General features: G+C 33.1%; 2 protein-coding genes across 2 annotated transcripts; one reads left to right on the top strand and one right to left on the bottom strand.

Moving 5' to 3' along the window:
• Positions 1 to 569: 569 nt before the first annotated feature.
• LOC132045115 (transcription factor bHLH162-like) lies at positions 570 to 3,682 on the bottom strand. Its single transcript, XM_059435650.1, has 3 exons — positions 3,248 to 3,682; positions 2,446 to 2,784; positions 570 to 1,080 (listed from the first exon to the last, which is right to left on the bottom strand). Exons 1-3 carry the CDS (start codon positions 3,383 to 3,385, stop codon positions 988 to 990), a joined length of 570 nt encoding a protein of 189 aa, XP_059291633.1. The 5' UTR covers positions 3,386 to 3,682; the 3' UTR covers positions 570 to 987.
• A 9,129-nt stretch (positions 3,683 to 12,811) lies between these two features.
• LOC132048205 (transcription factor bHLH162-like) lies at positions 12,812 to 14,309 on the top strand. The gene is made up of 3 exons (XM_059439115.1): positions 12,812 to 13,117; positions 13,566 to 13,892; positions 14,010 to 14,309. Exons 1-3 carry the CDS (start codon positions 12,980 to 12,982, stop codon positions 14,106 to 14,108), a joined length of 564 nt encoding a protein of 187 aa, XP_059295098.1. The 5' UTR covers positions 12,812 to 12,979; the 3' UTR covers positions 14,109 to 14,309.
• The last annotated feature ends 8,403 nt before the right edge of the window (positions 14,310 to 22,712 follow it).

Raw genomic sequence — 22,712 nt, 5'->3', positions numbered from 1 at the left:
GTCGTTTTCAAACAAATAATAATCTTGTACCTACTGTAGCCTAGAAATTTAACTAAGATGGCTCTATATGTAGATGCTTAAATTTTACTATTGAATTGAATCAATACAAAGTTCGCGTGATCTTAAAATTTAAGAAATATCGGCCCGAATCAACATTGACTATTAAAATCTAATATTGTATGTACAATTAACCAAAAATTCAAGTTTATCTGGATCAAGTCGTTTGATTGACATTTACAAAATGAGCCTATTTCATTAGTCCAAACGCTATTTTGATGTTGTGTGTAATTTTACGTGGCAAGCCAAGTTAAACTCAAGATCAATAAAATCATGCTATATATGTTTCAGGTGGTGTGATTATGTCAAATAAGTATTACCCTTTGATGTCTTCCAAATGCTTAAGTGATATTATTATCTTGATTAATAAGATATATACCATTAGTATAATTGGCATAACATTACTTTGATTAGACCGATGGTTACGAGAGCTAATCAAATCGAGTGAAAAGGTTTGTTTGTAACCACACAAAATAATTCCAGACTCCTAATAAAGCCAAAGGACATTACTAATTGAGAGAGAATCAATTATTGAGGTCAAGATACAAAAAAATAGAAGCAGTGGGTGGAATAATGGAATAACACAAAATCATTCCAAACTCCTAACCCCTTGTAATCTAAGTAATTGACACTGTATATTTCTACTAGTACTAGTAATAGTTTTCGTCATGTAATTTCATCACCAAAACACAACAGGAAAAAGGGATAAAAAATGAGTGCGGTATTAACTCATCATGTGTCAATCGATTAAAGAGTAAAAAACTGGAAATGCCAAGACCCCAAGTTCAACGATTATACATGATTTTGTTAAAACAGAAATCCAGCATTCACCCTAAAAATTTGAAAAAAAAAACTTGAAAATAAAGCAGCTAGCAGAGATAATTAGCACGTGCCAAAAGAAAAACATCACTAACAGAAGTTGCTTGCTAGTTAGCTAGCAGTAGCACCTTGACCCACTAATTGATTTAATCTCTGTGAGACTTTTGCAGCTTCGTATCCTGATGAAGTTGCACATTCTCCCACCTAACCATAACCAAACAAACACATCTACATCATCTATATATCAATCAACAAACAAGGCTCACGTTTGGCAATAAAAAATTGAGTTTGGACATGTATTTTTTATTTGGAATAAATTTAAAATTATGTGAGTGGAAGTAAAATTCCTCCCCAAAACCCGACTGAGTTGCTTTTGAAAATTGAAAGTATTTGAAAATAAATTTTCAAAATCTAATAAAATTTGATGGCCAAACATATATTTAAAGATAAATTTTTAAAATCTGATCCAAAATTTATGACAAACGCTAGCTAAATATACTTTGGCTTGACTCAGAATTTAGACGTTGGGTTTTGAATTGAAAGATTGTGTTGTGAATTGTGTATTTAATTAATTTTAGGATCAACTTCATACATTGTCACTTAATTTTTAATTTATTGCATTAAATTATTAAAATAAATTAAATGTGATTTCTAGTAAAAGGTAAATGACTTTTTTGTTACAAAAACTAGCATAGTGATTTTCTATGATGCTTGAGCAAAGCTGAATAATATTTGGTTTACAAAAAATATTTAGTGATTTTAGTGCAATAATATAAAAGTTGAGTGGACAATCTATGAAAACAACCCTTAATTTTGTATATACTCGTTTTTCTCAAGTGTGTGCAACTCGATCACATAAGATATTGAATCTCAAAGTACTGGGTTATGCTGAACCCGCTAAGTAGGCGTTTGGACATGCGATTTGAAATCATGAGATGAAGTCAGCGTTTGGAGATGCATTTCATCTCGTAGTTTCAAACCATGATTTGAAATGTCAAATCATCCAAAAAGGCATGATTTGGGATTTCAAAATTTGTAAATATAAAACTTGGCTCATAAGTTTATACTTTATAAAAAAAAAGATTCATAAGTTGGTAGATATTTTTAATAATTACTCTCACCAACCATTTACCAACCTTTATTTATGTCTACCATGTAGGAGGATTATATTAAAGAGTAGTTACATTACTATTCATGTTAAATTTTCTTTTTTATTGAACTAAAGTTTGATCAATTGATGTTGTATTTTTTAGAAAGGTCTTCTAGTAGCGTATTAATTTTGTTATGAACTATGACTTGCTCATTTGATAAGATTATATAAGAATTGAAAATATTTTGATAGTTTTCACAACTTATGGGGGTTTTATGTCTATAAAAAAAAATACAACTTAAGAAATTCAAATTGCATGTCCAAACATGATTTCAAATCATGGTTTCATCTCATGATTTCAAACCATGTGCAAACGGCTCCTAACTATTGTCTGATCAAAGAAAAAAACAGAAAGGAAAAAAGTGGGGTGCAAATTAAACTGCAAAGAGAGCCAAGATATCGATGGAAATGGGTAGTACCTTAGAATGTATGGAATGGAAGATGGTGTCACCAACGACAGTATAACTAGCATTTATAATTTCTACGCCTTCTTCATGTAACGTACGGATTATATCATTGAACATGAAGTGATAATCTGCACTAGTAATTAGAACAACTTTTAGAGCTGAATCCACATTATGGATCTCAATGTGTGGCAATGGCAAACTTTCCATTCTCCCAGTACTGCTTATCCTAGTACTTGAATTTACACCTGCGGTTAAGTTCTCTTTTTTCTGTCTCATTCTTTCCAAATCTATTTGCAATTTCTTAATGTAATTGGCTGCGTCTTCCAGTTGATCTGGCAGTGACAAAAATTCCTGCAAAGCTCAAATAATTAACTACCTTAAGATTTTGTTAGTGCTATGTTAGTGGCAGACAAACAGAGACACCGTTAAGAGGTGTCATCCGTCACTCTAATGTGTAAATAACAATCAGAAAAGAATATGCATACATACAATAAACTGACAACCGTTTGAAAATAATGCCTAGTAATCATTTTCGTAAGTTTTTCGAAAATAATGCCTGTGCAAGTGCAGTTTCATACTTTTCATTTTGTATTGAAAAAGAAAACACTTACAAAGATTTATCATTTTAATTTTGACAATTGGACTTGTTTCAATAATTAATATGATGAAGATGTCTACTAGATCTCAATTTATGATCTCGAACATGCGCCAATCAGATTGATTTGTGGGAATATAGGAGGTAAATGAAGAGAATAATTAATTAAGAGAAGATAAACATAGGAGAATACTAAATTAGAGGAGAAATAATAAGAACCTTAATATGCTGATCATGATGGACAAGTGAATTGAGCTTCAAATAGAGATCTTTCATTTGATTTCTTCTGTTTTTCTCTATTGTCTTTCTGTCAGCTTTACATGTTGACGAACTAGGGTTGTTATACTGCTGCTCCATAATATATGTATATACCTCTCCAACAGTCTTGGAATATAACAAGATCTTAATCCCTCTATATACTAAACAGAAGGAGTTAATTCTAGCTACTATAAATAATTATTGGAGATCTGAAACTAAGAGGAACCTAAAGTTGAGTACTAAAAAAAGAAAGTGAAAGGCAATAACTGCAGGAGAACAGTAGAACAACATTATGATTAAGTAAAGATGATAAGGAAGACAGAATGGTATGTGTAGGGCTTTCCCTGTTGTCTTTTTGGTCCCACATGGAACTATTTGTGACCATTTCTTCTGCATAAATAGGAAAGCATCTAACACACTGCCAATATCTGCCTGGTTATGAAATTGGCTTCATATTACATGATTTATTTCTACATTTTAACAATATTTTAAGTTTACCAAAACATAATAAAGGGTAATTTAAAATTCCTTTTGTCTATTATATATTGTCCGAGTAATTAAAGACTTCTAAGTCAACTGAGAAAGAATGTGAGACAACCATTTTTCTAAGTCAACCATTTTTCATTAAATTGGAATTGCATGAAGTCACTCATTTTTATTGTTGTATCATCATACTGCAGTACATCTATTGGTTTATGTCTTTGATCATGACCCACTTCCCAGTGCTACATAGGATATAGCCCATATCCTAACAAATTCCTCTAATTTTTTTTTTATCCATGTGATTTTGTGATTGTAACGACCTAGTCCGCTAGTGATAGTGTCCACTTTGGACCTAGGCCCCCACGACTTTAAAACACGTCATTAGGGTGTAAGGCCTGTTTACTTATATATCCAGCATCTCTCTTGTGTTTTGTCGATGTGGGACTTTCCTTCTAAGCTAGGGTGTCACATACACCCCTTCTTATGGACTCAGCGTCCTCACTGAGGTTTGCCCCACCGTATGGGATTTGCCTAGACTCAGCACGGAGGTTTGCCCCGCCTACCCGGGATTTGCCTAAACTCATTGAACCGTGACCCACCATCGACATTTCTGACACAAGAGTGGCTCTGATACCATCTGTAACAGCCCAACCCGCTAGTGATATTGTCCGCTTTGGACCTAGGCCCGCACTGCTTTAAAACGTGTCACTAAGGTGTAAGGCCTATTTACTTATATACTCAGCATCTCTCTTGTGTTTTGCCAATGTGGGATTTCCCTCCTAAACTAGGGTGTCACAGTGATTTGAGTTAATATCAAGTTGCTTTCTACATAAGAATAACGTGGAGTTTGGATTGGATATTTTTTGTGTCATTTACGGGCCGCGGGTATCGGGGCTAACCATAATATATATATATATATATATATATATATATATATATATATATATATATATACACACACACACACACACTCATAATCATGGAAAACTATCGATATTTAAAACATATTTACTTTCATAAACGTGAGCCCCTCGGTATCAAAATAATATATACAAGCATATACATAAAAGCCATGGGACCATGCTACCCATGTTTGGCCGCGTATCTACGAGCCTCTACCGTAGTACTAGACATATAGACGGGACGGGACCCCGTCGTGCCCAATCATGAATATATACGTATATGTACCAAAGAATAATCAATGGCACCTCGGAAAATGGAGTGCTCATAAACCGAACTACTAGCTCCTATGGATCGGCACCGTCTCCCCGCCTGCTCACGTGGGCATGAACACGGCGTCCAAATAAAAGGATGTTTGTTTAACATTGTGACCGAGTATATGAGGCATAAACAATAATAAGACATCAATGAAATAAGGGAGACATGGAAAAGGAGGATTAATGGGAACCGTATCATAAAAGAAATAATGGGCCTAATTGGCTTACTCTCATGCTCATCATCATATCATATATGCATAAATGTATAACCGCCCGACCGTATAGGGCCGCCCGCCTTAAGCGGATGCCCGCCATTTAGGAAAAGGGATATCATCATATGCTCATTATATCATGAGCATCATAGATTGTCATAATATGCTTATCATAACTCATCATAGTATGCTCATCATAATATACTTATAGCGATACACGCATAAAGACTCATAGATAATCATTTTTATCGGGGTGACATAAGGTCGTGGATGTTTATGAAGTATTATAGTGTTGACCAAGGAACAAGCATAAGGTGAGTGTGTACGATGATCAACATCGATAGATTGTATATAGCATCGGTAGCTTTTAGGAGCAATATCATAGATTATAATTCTAGACTTTAGCTTACTATGTCATTATCGTATTCATCTCGTATCTATTATCTCGTATAGCTATTCATGAGCGAGGACTTTTAACTTTCTTGGAGATAGGAATCTCATAGGGGAGGAGGAAACGCATACATAGGATTCATGCCTTAGAAAGAAAGGATTAGCCTCACATACCTTTGTCGCTTAACTATTCTATCGCTTGCTCGTTCTCCTTTAATGCTCACGTCTTGACCTTCAAGAGAGTTCGTAACGTCGTTAGCTAGGCAATTACAAGAACGTGCCTCTTAAGGCTAAAGAAAATTAGGCGTTTCCTTTGTTTGAGAATATATACGACAATCACGATATTACTAGCAAAAATCGTCATTCATTTACATTATTCGCATCTCACAATTTCATCCCAATTCTCCATAATTATGGCCAAAGTTCACTATCGCATTCTTTCGTATCCAATGCTTATTTCATGCTCTAAATGTCATTTATAACGTATTTATAATCTCAACATATCCAATTTCATGATTCAATCCAACTACTACTCAATAATAACACTATTCACACATTGATGACCCATTTGCTATACGCTTCTACAATCCATGTGTTTCAACTTATTAATACTTCAAATAACATGAAAAGGTCATGAAACTCACCTTAGATGATGGAGGAATAGGCCTTGGATGATATTTTCTTGCACCAAAACCCTATTTCATCTCTTGGGTTTTCTTGATTTGAATGACTTTTAATGGGTTTCATACACTTGATTCTCCTCAATTCTTGTTGTTGATCTTTGATTTCTATTGTTTTCTTGTGATTGAAGTGTATGGAAATGTTCTGTTTCTTGAAGTGTGGAGGTGAAAGATGAAATGAAAAGAAATGAAGGATAGGTCCCTTTATATAAATTTGAGTTCGGAATGATAATGATTATACGGACCAACATACGGTCCGTATGTTTTCCTTGGCCGTATGTTTGGCCGTAGATCTGGTCAATGAGTTAAGACATGGTTGGATCTACGGCTGGACATACGGTCCATACTTTTTATACGTTGTGTACATCGTAGGTTTGTTCGGGCTTTTTTCGAGAATTGTTTCATCGACTCGTTTGATCTCCGATCCTTAGGGACCTTCTTAACACTTGTTTATCACTTCAATACCAATCTAAGGGACGTTATAACTCTTCCTCAAGGTGTCATTAAAGCATCATTAACTCAATACTCAAAATTCTTATTCAATACCCAACATACGACTTACTTCCCTTAACAACTTTCCTTCACTAACTCGAATGTCTTTGGAAATCTTAATTAGGATCATCAAATACTATTTCTTACTTGTCCAAACCTCGTATACGTCATACCCCTCGTTAGTCTATTCACTGTACGCTAAGGGGCAATTCCCAAGGTGTAACATTTTGCTTATTTACATCACGGGGTCATTCTTACATTTTGTAGCAGGTAAAATATCTTATTTCAAAATTTCAAATCTCACGTTCTAGGGAGGCTTATTTGTTGGCATTTGCAAGAGTATGTTTTGATAATTGACAAAGTGAATGACAAAGGTGAATAAACCAGGTCAATGAACATGTTCTATCTCAGTAATAGAGGTGAGACAAAATGAATGAACTAGGTCCGTGAACATGTTTCAGCTCAGAGCCTGCTGCGAGTGTAACTCTTGAATTAAGAGATAAGGAGTGTAAGATTTCTTTAATTAAGAGATAAGGACAAAGGGACAAGTTATAGGATTTCTTGCCATAATTATCCAAGTGAACTATAATTCTTATACTCCTAAAGGGATATTGTGCGCTTGACTGCACCAAAAACCTTGTATATCCAAGTCCTCTCTTGAAGAATCTCAGGCACTCACATAGAGAGAGAAACAGAACTTGAGCGAATACAGTTATGTTTTACAGTCTTCAAGTCTAGAATCTTGTATTGAAATTGTTTTATCGAGTTGTACGTTTACCAGCTTTCATAGAAGCAATTGTCATAGGTATAAACGTTTGTCATATTCAGCTTCAAGTTGAGGGCAACTTGAAGTAAGCTCAATACTTTATGGAGATTGTTGAGATAGGAATTATAGTTAGTTTCTAGGTTACAAAGTTTGTAATCTGAAATTGCAAAGGCTGACAATTGTCTTGGAGTTTTGGGAAAAATCCCGCAGAGGTGTAGGTTGTGGTTTTTTTCACCCTTGTGAGTCGGGTGGTTTCCACGTAAAAATACCGTGTCCTTACTTTCGTGTTCGTTATTATTCCGCAAACGTTAACTTGGAACATGTAGAGTAACTTAGTCTATCTTATAAGCGAAAATCTGGTATAACTTAGGATAGATAACTAGTCGTGCAAAATATCATCATCTAATAATAGTAAATGCAGAAAACTTACCTGTGTGGTCTTATTTTTGGTCCAAATTTAAACGTAGGTCTTTTGGATCTCGAGGAAATAAATAAAAGCGGAGGGTCGCAAGGTGAAAGCAACAAGTATTTCATCAATCACGTGTTTTTATAACCTAAGGTGTGAACAAAAGAAATACTAATGTACAACCATTTTCTCCGTCTCTAGAAAAGGAGTGAACATCAAGTACTACACCCAGTCACATGATTAAGGTGACGTCTAATTCATGATGGAAATTAATAATTCACGTTTGCTTTTAGCTTAGTATTTTGGAGGTTTCACGAATTTGCAACGTGCAATTACTATTTGATCCTAGTTTTTCTCGCCTATAGTTCCACATCTGTTTGTTCATTTCGTTGTTATTTCGCTTCTTGCACTATTTGAATCTTTGATGAAAGTTCCTTTTCTTTTTTCTTCTTAAAACAATAGTAACTAGTAGTAAAAATGTTATGTTATAGTACTAGTTAATTGAAATATATTCTCAACTTACGTTACACAATTTTGATATATTTATATGATATGGTATAAACATCACGTGTTGACTTTAAGCCTTTTAATTTTCACCATCCCCTCACGGAGATGCAGAGTTCAAATTGCGTGAAGGTCTTCCTTTTTCTTCTTATTCACGGACCCCATTTTACCGTCCTTCTCCTCAACACGAATTCTATATAAGTATATAATAGACTATAATTATATGAATTGGTGATCTCACCATGATTACGCAATGGATCTCACGAAATGCACGTAAGACACTTGCAATCTGCTGATATCATCAACCACTACGCAATGGATCTCAAAAAGTTTAAGACACTTGTGGGGTAAAATAATGTGAACAAGATCTAAATTTCTACGACTACTCAATCAAGAAATGTCCGAAATAGTAGTAATTAATAAGATTGTTAAACAGATAAAGTTAAAGGAGCACATAAAGAATTCATACATCATCACTCAGCAAGGAAATGTGACACACCCAAAATAATCGCTGAGACCCTAGCTATAAGGTCAAACTAAATCAAACAATAGCTTCTATAGTTATATATACTACTCCCTCTATCCTAATTTATGCGACAATTTTCACTTTTCAAGATTCAAATCCTTAATTTTGACAAGAGATGTTCATGAGGAAAACTAAAATAAAAGACTAAAAGGCAGGGCTGCAAAACGAGCAAAGAGTTCTGCTTTCATTTCTTTGTTGAGATTGAAATCAAGGTAAAGGGTTAGGTATAATACCTTATTACCCATGACTACTTGGTAAAGGATGACAATATGATATAAATCAGAAATAGACTGTTGCAATAGTTTTGGGAGTGATTAAAAGTTTAAAAATACCTTTTTGCAAGACACAATTTATTATGAAAATGTGTTACCCATTCTTTAAAGGATACACTTATTCATTGTGAAAATGTGTCATCCAATCTTAAGAGGTACATCTATTCATGAAGAGGTGTGTTTCACTTTCTATAAATACAATCCTATTGCATTTTTTTTTTTTTTTTTTTTTTTTTTTTGATTGCAGATCTAGATCTTTAGGCTCTATATAATTTCATTCTCTTCAAGAGTCTGTTTTTTTCTTCGTATTCTGAGTTCCTAGAAAAGCAGTCGAGAGATTAAAGGGGTTCTTCGGAATTTCTATGTGAGTTGCACATTAGAAGATTCCTGAGTGGTTCATTGTATCTTTGAAGTATAATGTCACTTTGCTATTTGCACCGGGATAGCGACGGAACACTAGAAGAAAGAAGACATTTGCCAACAATTTTTTTTGTTGTTGTCATAGTATTGACTATGGTTGCAAAAAGTAGGGGTGGGCATGACACGGTATTTGAAACTTCTGTTCGGTAATTTCGATTTTTGATATTTAAAAATACCATACCATTACGGTATTCTTAAGTTCGATTTCGGTATTTTACGGTACGGTAATTCGGTAACCATAGTTTATTCGACTTCGACTTACATATACATATAATAGAGAATTATGAATTTGGCTATTCAAGAAACGTCTCACTTATATCATACTAACACCTTTACACACGTAAAAATATTCAAAAGAAAGTACAAGCAATACCCTTCATTATTCAATCACACAAAAAAGACATTTCAATCAAGATATATAATACTTCGGTAAACAAAAAGGGCATTTCAATCAATTGGGCATTTCAATCAATTATATCATACTAACACCTTACACATGTAAAAATATTCAAAAGAAAGTACAAGTAATTCTAACGCCTAAACAATTAGTTTGTACTAATACTAATTATGTATTTGTTAGTATTGTAATAATATATATAAACTGTATATATAACTATATGGAGTACTTCGGTATGGTATTCGGTATTTCGGTATTTTCGTTATAAATACTGAATACTGCACCAAATACCATAATACCAAAACCGCGGTATCAAAAATTTTGGTTTCGGTATGGTAATTGGTATCTACCGTACGGTGCCCACCCCTAGCAAAAAGTACTTTTTTTTTTTTTTTTTTTTTTTTTTTGCATAAACTTTTCCTAGACGTGCAACAACTTTTTTGTTATTACCAAAAGTACTTTTTGCAACAATAGTCAATACTATGACAACAAAATTAAATTGTTTGGCAACAAAAAAGTTCATTTTTAAAAGTTCCATCATATATGCCAACAATAAAACTAAATTGTTGCTAAATATTGAATTTTGTCAACATTATTATTATTTTTTGCCAAAGAGTTATTGCCATTTCTATACTTTCTTGTTGTGGAAATTTACTATGAAGATAGCGCCATCTATAGCGTGCCTTAAATCGAATTTTCAATTTTAACTCCGTCTTTATCTTTATTGTTATTATTATATTTTATTTGTTCTTTCTTAAAGTGATATCTCTAATGTATTTCCGACAGAGACTACCCAAGTGCCCCACCCAGAGCTGCATGTGCACCGTGCACCGTTTCGAACAAGTATGTAAAGACAAACACATTTTTTCATTTGTTTACCAAGTAGAAATATAAAAATCTTTTGTTGTCAGTATATATATACTAACTTAAATGCTTTTTCCCCGAGATGTTAGAAGAAAGAAGAAATATCAACACAACAACTACGAACATGGCCAAGGATAAATCAACGTGTGTTTTTTCTTTTTCGTGCCTTCCTTGAAGAATATGCAATAGTTGTTGTCTTACTCACCAAATGTAATGCTATAGTATAAAACCCCACAACAAGTGATGGTCGTAGTTTGTTAATTCAAAGTGTTTTTCTTTTTCCGAGTTTAATTTTAGTTGCGTCTGTGTGATAAGGATACACAACCACATATTTAATCGAAATTAATTTTATGTAATTGAAGCAGCAAGAATTTAAGAGGGAACTCTGAGACCTCCCTCATACAAGGAAAGTACGAAAGAAACAAAGCGAATTGTTGTGAGAAAATATATAGCTGAAATTTAATTCTTTTTCAGCTGACTTAGTAGCTTTAAAATACCCTATAATATGAATTGCTTTCACACTAGCTAAGGTATTTTTCTTTTCGTCATATTTTAGTAAACTTAAAATATTTGTAAAACGTAGACGAATCATAGAACATATTAACAGCTGGCGGCCTATTTCCTGGAGCAGTCTTGTTTCCTCGTTACTGCAGATCAAGAGTCAAAAATAGTCTCTTATTGGACCCATAAAAAGTAAAGGCCTAAATATTCTCTCATGAAAACACAAACTTTTTCTGCAGTCATTGCCTTTTCCCTTCCATTTAATTTAGGAAAAATGACATAATAATACTTCTTAAAACTCTATATTACTAAACATAAGAATATTTTTCTTTATTTACAAAATATAACAACTTAATTACCAAACATATCAGATTTAAAAAAATTAAAAGCCACCCTTTCCTTCCTTTTCCCAATTCTTTGCTTCATTCAAAACTGAGCCACCCCACCCTTCTTTCCTCTTCTCCCTATTCTCTGTTTCCTCCGAGAACAGACTGAAGAGAAATCTTACTAGCTTGTTGTGTAGCATGTCTGAAAAGTCCTCTCTCTCAATAACCAAACAAATATTTTCAACCATTTGTGCTTTGAAAACTTTGACTTTTCTTTCTACAATTAATGGAGTTTGGTCTTATTAATAATTCAGAACCACCGCCCCGCCCTTCTCCCCTTCTCCGACTTCTTCTTTGGTGAGTTCAAGACACGCTCCGGTGACAGATCTAAACAAACACGATTTGAAAAAACACAAATCTGGAAAAATGTAGATCTAGAAAAAATACTAAGAGAATGAAGCCATTCTTCAAAGTTAGCAACAATCTACCAAATCATAAATAGGAAATGCAAATCTCAAAGACCGAAAACGACTCCAAACATCGCAAAAAAAATTCAAAATACTCGAAATTTCCTAAATTTATTTTTTAAGTTACATATGTTGTTTTAGTTGTATTAAATTTTTATGAATATTGTATGAAAGTTGAATATAATGACGTTGTAGTTGTATTAAATTTCCTAAAACCGAACATGAGCTTTATACAACATGTATACAATTATAGACATATTTCCTAATCACTTTTAGACAGTTTTATATAAAAAATCATGACCGGAATTCTAAACCTTGAGTCATACACATTTCATACATGACAAATGTGAGCGAAATTCTAAACCCTAAGAGATATACATATTTCATACAGTTTTCATACACAAAATATTGAGTGAAATTTTCTAAGTCTTGAGCAAGAAATACACATTTCATACCATTTTCATACATAAATTATTGAGCGAAATTTTTTGTAAGAAATCTATTGTTATGTTCTGTAAACTAAAAAGTATTGTCATATTTTGTAAATATATCATATTCTTATGTATATATATGTCATTCTCCGTTTAATTTAATCTTACTGGACCCATAAAAAGTAAAGGCCTAAATATTCTCTCATGAAAACACAAACTTTTTCTGCAGTCATTGCCTTTTCCCTTCCATTTAATTTAATCTTACTCGATTTATACATCTTCTGATATAGTAATCAGTAGTGAGGTCTTTATTTCCAATTTAGTTGAAGAGGTATATTGATGGAGCAACAGTGTAACAACCCTAGTTCCTCATCATGTAAAGTTGATAGAAAGACAATTGAGAAAAACAGAAGAAATCAAATGAAAGATCTCTACTTGAAGCTCAATTCTCTTGTCCCCCATCATCAGCATTCTAAGGTTCTTTTCTTTATCCTTTTAGTTTACTTAATTTTCTCCAATAATTTTTTTTTATCCTTTTGGTTTACTTATCTCCAACAATAATATTTCTCTCTTCTATTTCATGCATGTCATCATTCAGTCTCCGGCCCTTCCCAAATTAAATCCGCCCGATTTGTATCATATAGTCAGATCCAGTAGAATCATATATACTCAGATTTTTGTATTGTATAGCAAGACCACAAGTTTCAAAATTCATTTATATTTTCTAAACTCCATGCCCAATCAAATATTGACACCTAAATTGGGATGGATGGAGTAAAAGATAAAATCTTCATTGGTGTTCACATGTTTGTTACAAAACAAATTATGAAATTGCTTCATTGTAAGTTGTAACAAGTTTTCCCCCTCCCCCCCAACCCCCCCAACCCCCCCAAAAAAAAATGATGTAATTATCTGGGCTTTGCAGGTAGTTTTGTCACTGCCAGATCAACTGGAAGAAGCAGCCAACTACATAAAGAAACTGCAGATAAATTTGGAGAGAACGAGACAGAGAAAAGAAAGCTTAACAGCAGGTGTAAATGCAAGTTCAAGGTCAAGAACGGAACGGTTGCCGTTGCCACATATTGAAATCCAAAGTGTGGATTCAGCTCTAAAGGTTGCTCTAATTACTAATTTGAATAATCAGTTGATGTTCAATGATATAATACGTATGCTTCATGAAGAAGGTGTACAAGTCATAAATGCTAGTTATACTGTCACTAATGACACCGTTTTTCATTCCATACATTCAAAGGTAGCATACTATGGCCATTTTTTTTTATATTTCTTCACTTTATATAAATTTCTATTGAGGGGTTGTGGCTTTTAATGTTGGTGATGTGATAGATAGTGTTTGTTTGCTCCATTGTAGATGCAGGGAGAGTGCACACCTGAATATGGAGCTGCAAGAATCTCTGAAAGGTTAAAGAAGTTTGTGGGTGGTGCTAGCTCTCTTGCTAGCAATTGCTAATATGTCTTTCTCATTGAGTTTGCTTGTTTCTTTTCACTTACTTTCTTTAGGCATTATAATTCATGCCAAGTAAGTCCGCTAAGAGAGTAAAACTTTTCCTATCAAGATGTAGTTAATTATTTGTAATTTTCCGAAGGTCTTTTAGTTAAGGAAAAGGGAATGTTGATCATCTCATAATATATATAAGATGGTGATTGAGTAGCTTGTATGTTCGCTCTAGTTTTGCATACTTAATTTGTCATGACCCAACCAGAGGGCCATGACGGGCACCCGGAGCTAACCTACCGAGCACCTCTTAACATGCTTCTCATTATCGTTCTAGGTGGACCATGAAAGATAACTTGTGAATAATATAATCTATAAGGGCATGAATCCACAAAATAATAGCTCATCTATATGATCATCACCAACTATACACACACACACATATATACAAGCCAGCAAGGCTTGACAAAAATGATATACAAAAGTATAAACCTAAGAAGGTTATGGAGCATCTACTATACACATATATCTACGAGCCTCTATAAGGAGTCCATAACATCATAAAGATGGGACAGGACCCCGCCGTGCCCAGGTATGTACACAAAAGAATAGTACCACTAGACTGTAGCTCCGAAGCAAATGGAGCGCTCCTGAGAAGTCGCTGATGAAACACCTAAGGATTCGATCCGCCTCCCTGCCTACCTGCTGGCATGAACGCAGCGTCCACAAACAAAAGGACGTTAGTACGAATAATGTACTGAGTATGTAAAGCATGAATAACAACATAACAAAGATATGGAAAGTGACATGAGATAAGAGAGATAACCTATACATCTGATTGCCTCTTGAGGCGGATGTATGCATACATATATATGTGTATATATATATATATTACACACACACACACACAACATATATATATATATATAATATTACACACACACACACACACACACACACACACATATATATATATATATATATATATATATATATGTATATATATATATATATATATATATATATATATATATATATACATATATATATATATATATGACACACACACACACATATATATATATATATATATATATACACACACACACACACACACACACACACACACACCATATATATATATATATATATATATATATATATATATATATGTATATATGTATATATATGTATGGTAACATCATAACTTGCCCATTGCAGTGGTGCGCACATCTACGTGCCTGTCTGACCGACTATATAGCGGTGCGGTGTGAGAAAATACATACATATATATAAATCATGCATGAGAGCCCAAATAAAAGCTATAACTCTATCGGAGTGATGTAAGGTCGGTAAACCTCCGATTATCATTATGGAACTATCATCATGAACATATCTCACCTTGAAAGAACAAAATCATAAGAGGAGATCAACATCAATGAATAAAACCAATAATCATGGAATAAGCTCAATAATATCATGAGAACATCAAGAACTATAAGCTTTGGTATCTTTAGAAATGGAATCATCATCATTATCATCATCATAGTGAACTTTTATCAACAATACCATAAGAATCATAAGCTTCTAGCATTTCTAAAAATAAGGACATTATGGATATCATGTGAATGGGTTTGTATCAAAAAAATCATGCCGTAAGAAATAAAGGGACAGCCTTAACATGCCTTGTCATCCAAGCAATCCAACAATCGAGCTAATTGCAACTAGCACGCCAATCCTATAATAAGGAATGCATATGCAAGCTTAGATGGTGCTAGTATATCACGTATATCCACGATAACTTAATTCTAAAATAAATCGTGCAGCATTTCCCCTTTCTCTCCAATCACCTCAACATGTACAACAATCCCACGATAACAACAAGAAGCTTACAAAAGTCCTTCAATACTCCTTTCACTGTCCATCTAAAGAATACACTCCAAACAGCCCAAAGTATACCAATATACACTTCCTTTCTTCCCAACCAAGGAGTATAATCTCATCAACACATCAACAACATTAGATACTACTCATATTCATGGAAATTAACTTAACAATGCAGCCACAAGATGCTCAAAACAGTCCTTAAACTCAACATAGTTCCCAACTCATGTTTGGACTTCTCTTCACCTTTTCTTTCTTTAATCAAGTTGCATAATTATCAAATAACATCAATAATATCATACCTAAGAAATTACATTCAAACTAGACTCAAATCCCTCAAAAACTTATTTTCAAATTCAATTCATAGCCAACAACTACAACACAACACTTTATGACTTTTCCCCATAACTCTTTCCACTTTTAAGACTTGCTAAACCTTCAAATCAACTTAACATAAGAGATAAGATGAAGAATATACCTTGTATTTGAAGAATTTCAACTCACACAACTTGCTCCAAGACTTAGAGCCTATTTGGATGGGCTTAAAAAAAGCAGCTAATTATTTTTTTTGGGCTTATTTTAAGCACAAAATGGCTTTAAGCTGGCCAGCCAAACACTCAAAAAAGCTGAAAACAGCTTATAAGCTATTTTCAGCAACTTATAAGCCAATCCAATCGGGCTCTTAATCCCCACAATTCCAAGTGAAAACAAGAACATCTAACTTCCATAAATTAACTTAAGTTTTCAAGGTTGATCTTCTCTTGATTTTGATTTGGAATAATTTGGAGTGTTTATGGATGTTAAGGGAAGCTTAGAGAGACATTAGGGATTTATTTTGGGGAGAAAATGAGGCCCAAGTCGTGGAAACATCTATTTATAGGCTTAGGAAAAAAAATTCCACCGACTTCCAATTTCTAGAAATTTCGGACAAAGTACGGGTTACTGTTCATCCCATACTTCAAAGTACGGGTTAATGTTCATCCGTACTTGGAGGCAAAAAAAAATTTCAACTTTCTGGAAATTTCAGGTAAGGTACGTCCAAAATGTACGGGACGTACATTTTTGTACGGGTCTTACTTTATCATGTACTTCTCAGAATTGCGATATGTTAGTTGCATTGAAAAGAAGACACGCCGAACTTCAATTTACATAGGTTATGGATTCCGTAACTCCTCATATTCTAGGAGATATGCCTCTCTCAAGTTGGACCAAAATTTCCTGTCGGAATTCTGCCAAGTTTTCCCAAATTTTCAACAAACTTAATTTCTTCGATTCGCTTGATCCCGAAACCTTTAAACACTTGCTTATCGCTTAATAAAAGTATTCCTTAACCTTATAAGGGTTCCGTGACCTCTTCGGGCTTACATTAGTTTACTTACGACGCAAATGACGCGATAATTTCTGAGGTGTAACATAATTTTTTGCACCTAACTAAAGTTTTAGATTTAATTTTATACATGGACAGTAGGAAGAAAATGACACTTCACTATATTTTTACATATTATTATTATAGGTGTATCTATCTTATATATTAGGTTAATTATAAGATTGTTATTACGTATCTTTTAGGTGATCTGATAATATAGAAATTTTAGAATTTAATATTGTTCATCCTCAAATTTTGGTCTCAAATTATAATTGTATATAGTTGATTTTATGGTCAAAATTAGAAGTTTTACCAATGCTGCTACGTACTTGATTTCATTTTAAATAATAAAATTAACGACTAAATTAAGTTATTCCAAGCCGAAACTTTCCCAAGAACATGGAATATAATTTCCTGGGGATGGAAAAGGGAGGAAAGAACTTTAGATGATTGTGAAGCATACATAAATTTGGGATAAGAGCACGTTAGCGTGTAGCAAGTAAAGAGAAACTTGAGATGACAGCTTGTTGGTCTTTGTCCTTCTTCCACCCTTTGTTGTAAGATCTTGAGCTTTACATTAGGACCACTTCAAAAGTTAATAGTAGCACAGACACGTGTCGATCTGTTAATAAAAGTTCATAATATGTTTCTCTCACTCCTAAATTTTATTAATTACAGTTTAATCCAAAAATAATTCAAATCTTGCAAAAATACCATTTTCCTCCTCTCTCCATCAACACCACTTCTCTCTCTCCTCCATGAGTTTCTCTCGTAATTCAACGAGAGGCAATCACTCCTTTGTCAAAAAAAAAAAAAATCAATTTTCTTATGTATATATTCTCCATTTGTCTCTATTGTACCTTTCTTTCTAATTTATCCCAAAATAATATTTTTTTACGTTTTGAAAGATGTAATTTTGAATTTTCATAGGGAAAAGGGTTAAGTTTATCCTCCAACTATTATTTATAGTTTAGATTTGCCCTCAGTTAGAGTTTTGGTTTATATTTACCCCTTCCGTTAATAAACTTGTTACATTTGCTCGTATCACTGACAGATTGCTAGCTAGGAGTCCTTATTTATCCACATAGACGCCATGTGTATATATAATTTTTCTTTTTATTTTACATCATACAAATTGAATTTTGCCATGTAATTTTTTTTTTTTTTTTTTTTTTTAATAAAAACATACAATACCTAATCTTCTTCTCCATCAAATCACCACTTCCCCTTCTTCCTCTCTTTTCGATCAAATCACCACAAGCTGGTTTTTCAGCTTTGGTGGTGTTTTTATTTTGGCTGTTTGGTGTTTCAAATGGTCCGATGAAGATGGGTGGTGGTTCGAAAGTTTGAGGTGTTCTATACAATTTCAATGGTTATTTTGGGTGGAGCTAATTGACAGGTTTCCATGGTGGGGCGATGAGTGGAGGAGCGATGAAAACAGTTGAGAATTTTGATTTTGTGGTGTCGCCTCTATTTTTCTTTGATGTAGCAGTGGTGTGTGTATCTGTATGTGTTGTGTGTGTATTTCGGTGAAAATGAAGATGAGAAAAGGAAGATTCCTTGATAAATCTAGATTGGGTTTGGGTAAAAAAAGTGGAGAAGTAATGGGTTAATTTTTAGTAAATTAACCAACGGTGGTGGAGGGTGGCGGACGGCGGTGTCAGTGGCGGAGAAGAAGAAGGGGAAGTGGTGGTTTGATAAAGAAGAAGATTAGGTATTGTATTTTTTTTATATAAAAAAGAAAATTATATGGCAAATTCAATTGGTATGGTATAAAATAAAATAAAAATTATATAAATACATGGTGTCTGGATAAATAAGAACTCCTAGTAAGCAATCCGCTAGTGATAAGGGCAAATGTAACAAGTTTTTTAACGGAAGGGGTAAATATGAACCAAAACTTTAACGGATGGCAAATCTAAACTATAAACAATAGTTGGAGAGTACATCTGACCCTTTTCCCATTTTATATGTAAGAAGATGTTATAGATCTTTGACTTGTTTTGTATCATAAATTTCAAACGTTTTATATTTTTTTTGTGCTCCGTTAAAATGGATCACATATAATGAAACTAAAGGAGTGTGTGTGTATCCTTTTTAAAGATGAAATTATATTTTGACTCTTTTAATAGACATCTTGAATTTGCTTCGGCAAAAAAACTAGTACCATTATATTTTCTAAATTTACCAACACTGTAATAGATTTAATTTCACCCATTTGCATGTATTATGGAAGCCTAATCAAACCAAGAACCTGCCTATCCCACACCATCCTAGCACCGCACCAATGAGTACAACGATCAACATATCTTACAATTCTGGTATGATTTCATGCGTCAATTTTTTATTTTTTTTTTGAAATTTCTTGTAAACATGTTAGAAAATAAAATAAAATTTAGTTCCGTGGATCAACACTTTTGAAGTTAAAAAATATATTAGTAAAAGAAAACAATTATTTGACCTATCAATAGAGTCCGTCTTATTTTTCTAATGAAAAGAGTAGCTGATTTACAAAGGACAGGAACAAACGAGAGAGAAATGGATAGACTAGAAAAACATCAATCTACCTATATATTTAATTTGGTCTACGTTCCACGTATTTTAAAGAATTGACGAACTGAAGGAAATTCACCTGGACTGTTGAAATCAAATCTGCATGTAAGAACGTCCCTACAAAGTATGATATGCAAGACGTAACAAAATGAAAATCCTTTGATGCAGATGACAACAATATTGTCAACTCTTTTAGAAAAGAAGTTTGTTTTCTTTTTACAAAAAGAAATCACTCTTCTTATTAACGTAAGGGGGATAATTACGATTGTCGTATGAATGATCAACTTGTTGGAAATTTGGGAGAGCAAGACAACACAAACTACACTCAAAACTCATTAGAAGAGAAATGGAGGAAAGATGATTTTATTTACACATTTGACTTGATCCTTTATGTTTAAACAAATTACAGGAAATCTTCCATCCGACATCCGAACAAGAACGATTTAAGTATTTATAAGTGAATCATCCAGTATGTTACTCATAATATCCATAAAAGAGAAGATATATATATCATTATTAATAAGTTCACACCTCATATATTCCAAATACATGAATAAGAACTCACAAGATATATGAATAACAACTCATAAGACTAATTTAGAATTTTTCACCAATTCATGTATCCCCTAATACATTAATTTACTTGTTCATGAACTAAATTAAATATAATGTGGACAAGTTTAATAATGTGAACCAGTTTAATGTTTCAAAACAACTTATTAACCCAACTTCAGTAGTACTGACTGAGACCAATCCTCATGATCAACAAGATTAAGTGGTCGGCCACAACAATGAGATATACACATCAAAATTGAGTGCGGAGATAAGAATTTAAAGGACATGTTTTCATTGGTATTCACTATACTGCAGTCAATCGAAGTCCACAAATTTAAGTCAGAATATGGTGTATAATCATATATATATATATATATATATATATATAAGCGAGTCGTATTAAATTAATTTCCGACCTAGTGAGGTTGGTAAGTTATTTTTTAAAACGCCTACGAATTTACGCAGGTCGGTAAAATCTATTTATCTTTTTCCTCAGATTTTTGGCTTTTCTCTCATATTTCCTATTTATTATATGTATTACAAAAAAAGTCACATCTTTTTGGTAAGAACCAAAAGCCACTTCTTCAAAAAAAAAAATCAACAGTCACGTCTTTTCCTAATCTTACATAATTACACCTCATTGTTCAATTCATCATTACTACTATTATTTATTACCCTACAATAACTGTCGCTGGGCCTTTTGCCAAGAGTTCCACCACCTTAAGCAGTGGGAACAAAGTGAAATATCCACTCCTTTTGCAATGGAGGACTGGGGTTAGTACGAGGCTTTCTATTTCTTTCATTTTCATCTATGCCTTCCATTTTTTAACATGAGAAACAAAATGTTGTAATCATTCAAATTTTTAATGTTTTGTTGTGTTTGTTTACAAAAGGTGAAACTTACGCTTCAATAGCGTTGCTTTTTAACACTTCATATCGATATCGGTCATCGGTTTTAGATGTATTAAATCACTATCAAATCGATATATCGTTTGTTATTATTCAGTGGTTATCGGTCGGTTTTCGATTCATCTATCTGTTAAATTAATAATCAAATTTTAGAGTATCGTCAAAACGCCGTTAATTACCTATGTTAACTAAGGACGTGCCAATCTGAAACAAAACATTAGAAAGATCAATTTATAATAACAAGAAACAAATTAATACTATACATGATGATGCACCTCTTTATGACCAACATGTTGCATTTTGCTTTTCTCAATTGTTTGCCTTTTCTTCTAATTTCTCATGTTAAATAAATAATCATCCCTTCCAAAAGAAATGATGTACGTAGCTACTTTCATAATGAGCATAATGGGGCAATTATTGTTGTAACAAAGAATTATATTCTATAGGCATCGAAACAGTTGCAACAATAGATAAAATGGCAACATGCAATCTTCCAATTCACTGCTATCCCATTTTCTTCTTCATTATTGCTTTGCATATGTTGTTGATAATTACCGCTAAGCAATGAAAAAGTTCTGAACAAGCTACAAGGTGTGTTTGATTAAGAGAAAAGAATTTGATGGAGTATAGCCGATGCCAGATGATGATTAGAGCAACGGAGCGATCCCTTTCGTAGACGAGTACTATTTTTCACTTGATTCTTTAGTATTTCTTTTAGGCTCTCTTTCATTGTGTATTTCGTTAACTCTTTTTTTCTTTTCTTTTTGACAAGTTAGTTATGTGTTGAATTTATAGGCGGTAATGAGAAGAGTAAAGTGGCAAGATAATCTAATTGAAGAAAAAGAGAATTTATATTGGTGTTTGCCTATTAACGTGGTTTTATTTTCAATCAACTTGGTTAGTTAAAAAGGATAACTTTTTCTATTTTTTCAAAGTTACAGTAATAGAAGGAAAGAAGAGGATGAAAGGAGGGAAGACTGAATATAGGAAACTAAAATATTAGGGAGGGATGAAAAAAAAATAGAAGAAAATGAAATGAAAACTAAAACTACAATAGAAAACTTTCAGTTTACCAACCGGTTCAACGGTTGAAGAAGGCAATTTCTTTCTTCCTTTATTTTTTTCTATACTTTGATTACCTTTTTCATTTTTGTTTTTAAAATTTCAAGGGGGGAGAAAATCATGTATTCAAGAAATATTTAGCTTGTCTTGTTGTCGTAAAGGATATTAAAAAATTGGGTTTCTACTAAACTTTCTTTTATCTTATTAATTATTTATTTTGACACTCCCTAAATATTTTTTTAATTAGATAAAATTCTAAATAAGCTTCATTAGTAATACTTAAATCATTA

Source organism: Lycium ferocissimum, chromosome 2, assembly GCF_029784015.1.
Source record: "Lycium ferocissimum isolate CSIRO_LF1 chromosome 2, AGI_CSIRO_Lferr_CH_V1, whole genome shotgun sequence".
In the NCBI taxonomy this organism is placed as follows: Eukaryota; Viridiplantae; Streptophyta; class Magnoliopsida; order Solanales; family Solanaceae; genus Lycium; species Lycium ferocissimum.
Note: the sequence above shows the minus strand (reverse complement) of the source record. Positions and strands in the feature narration are given on the sequence as shown.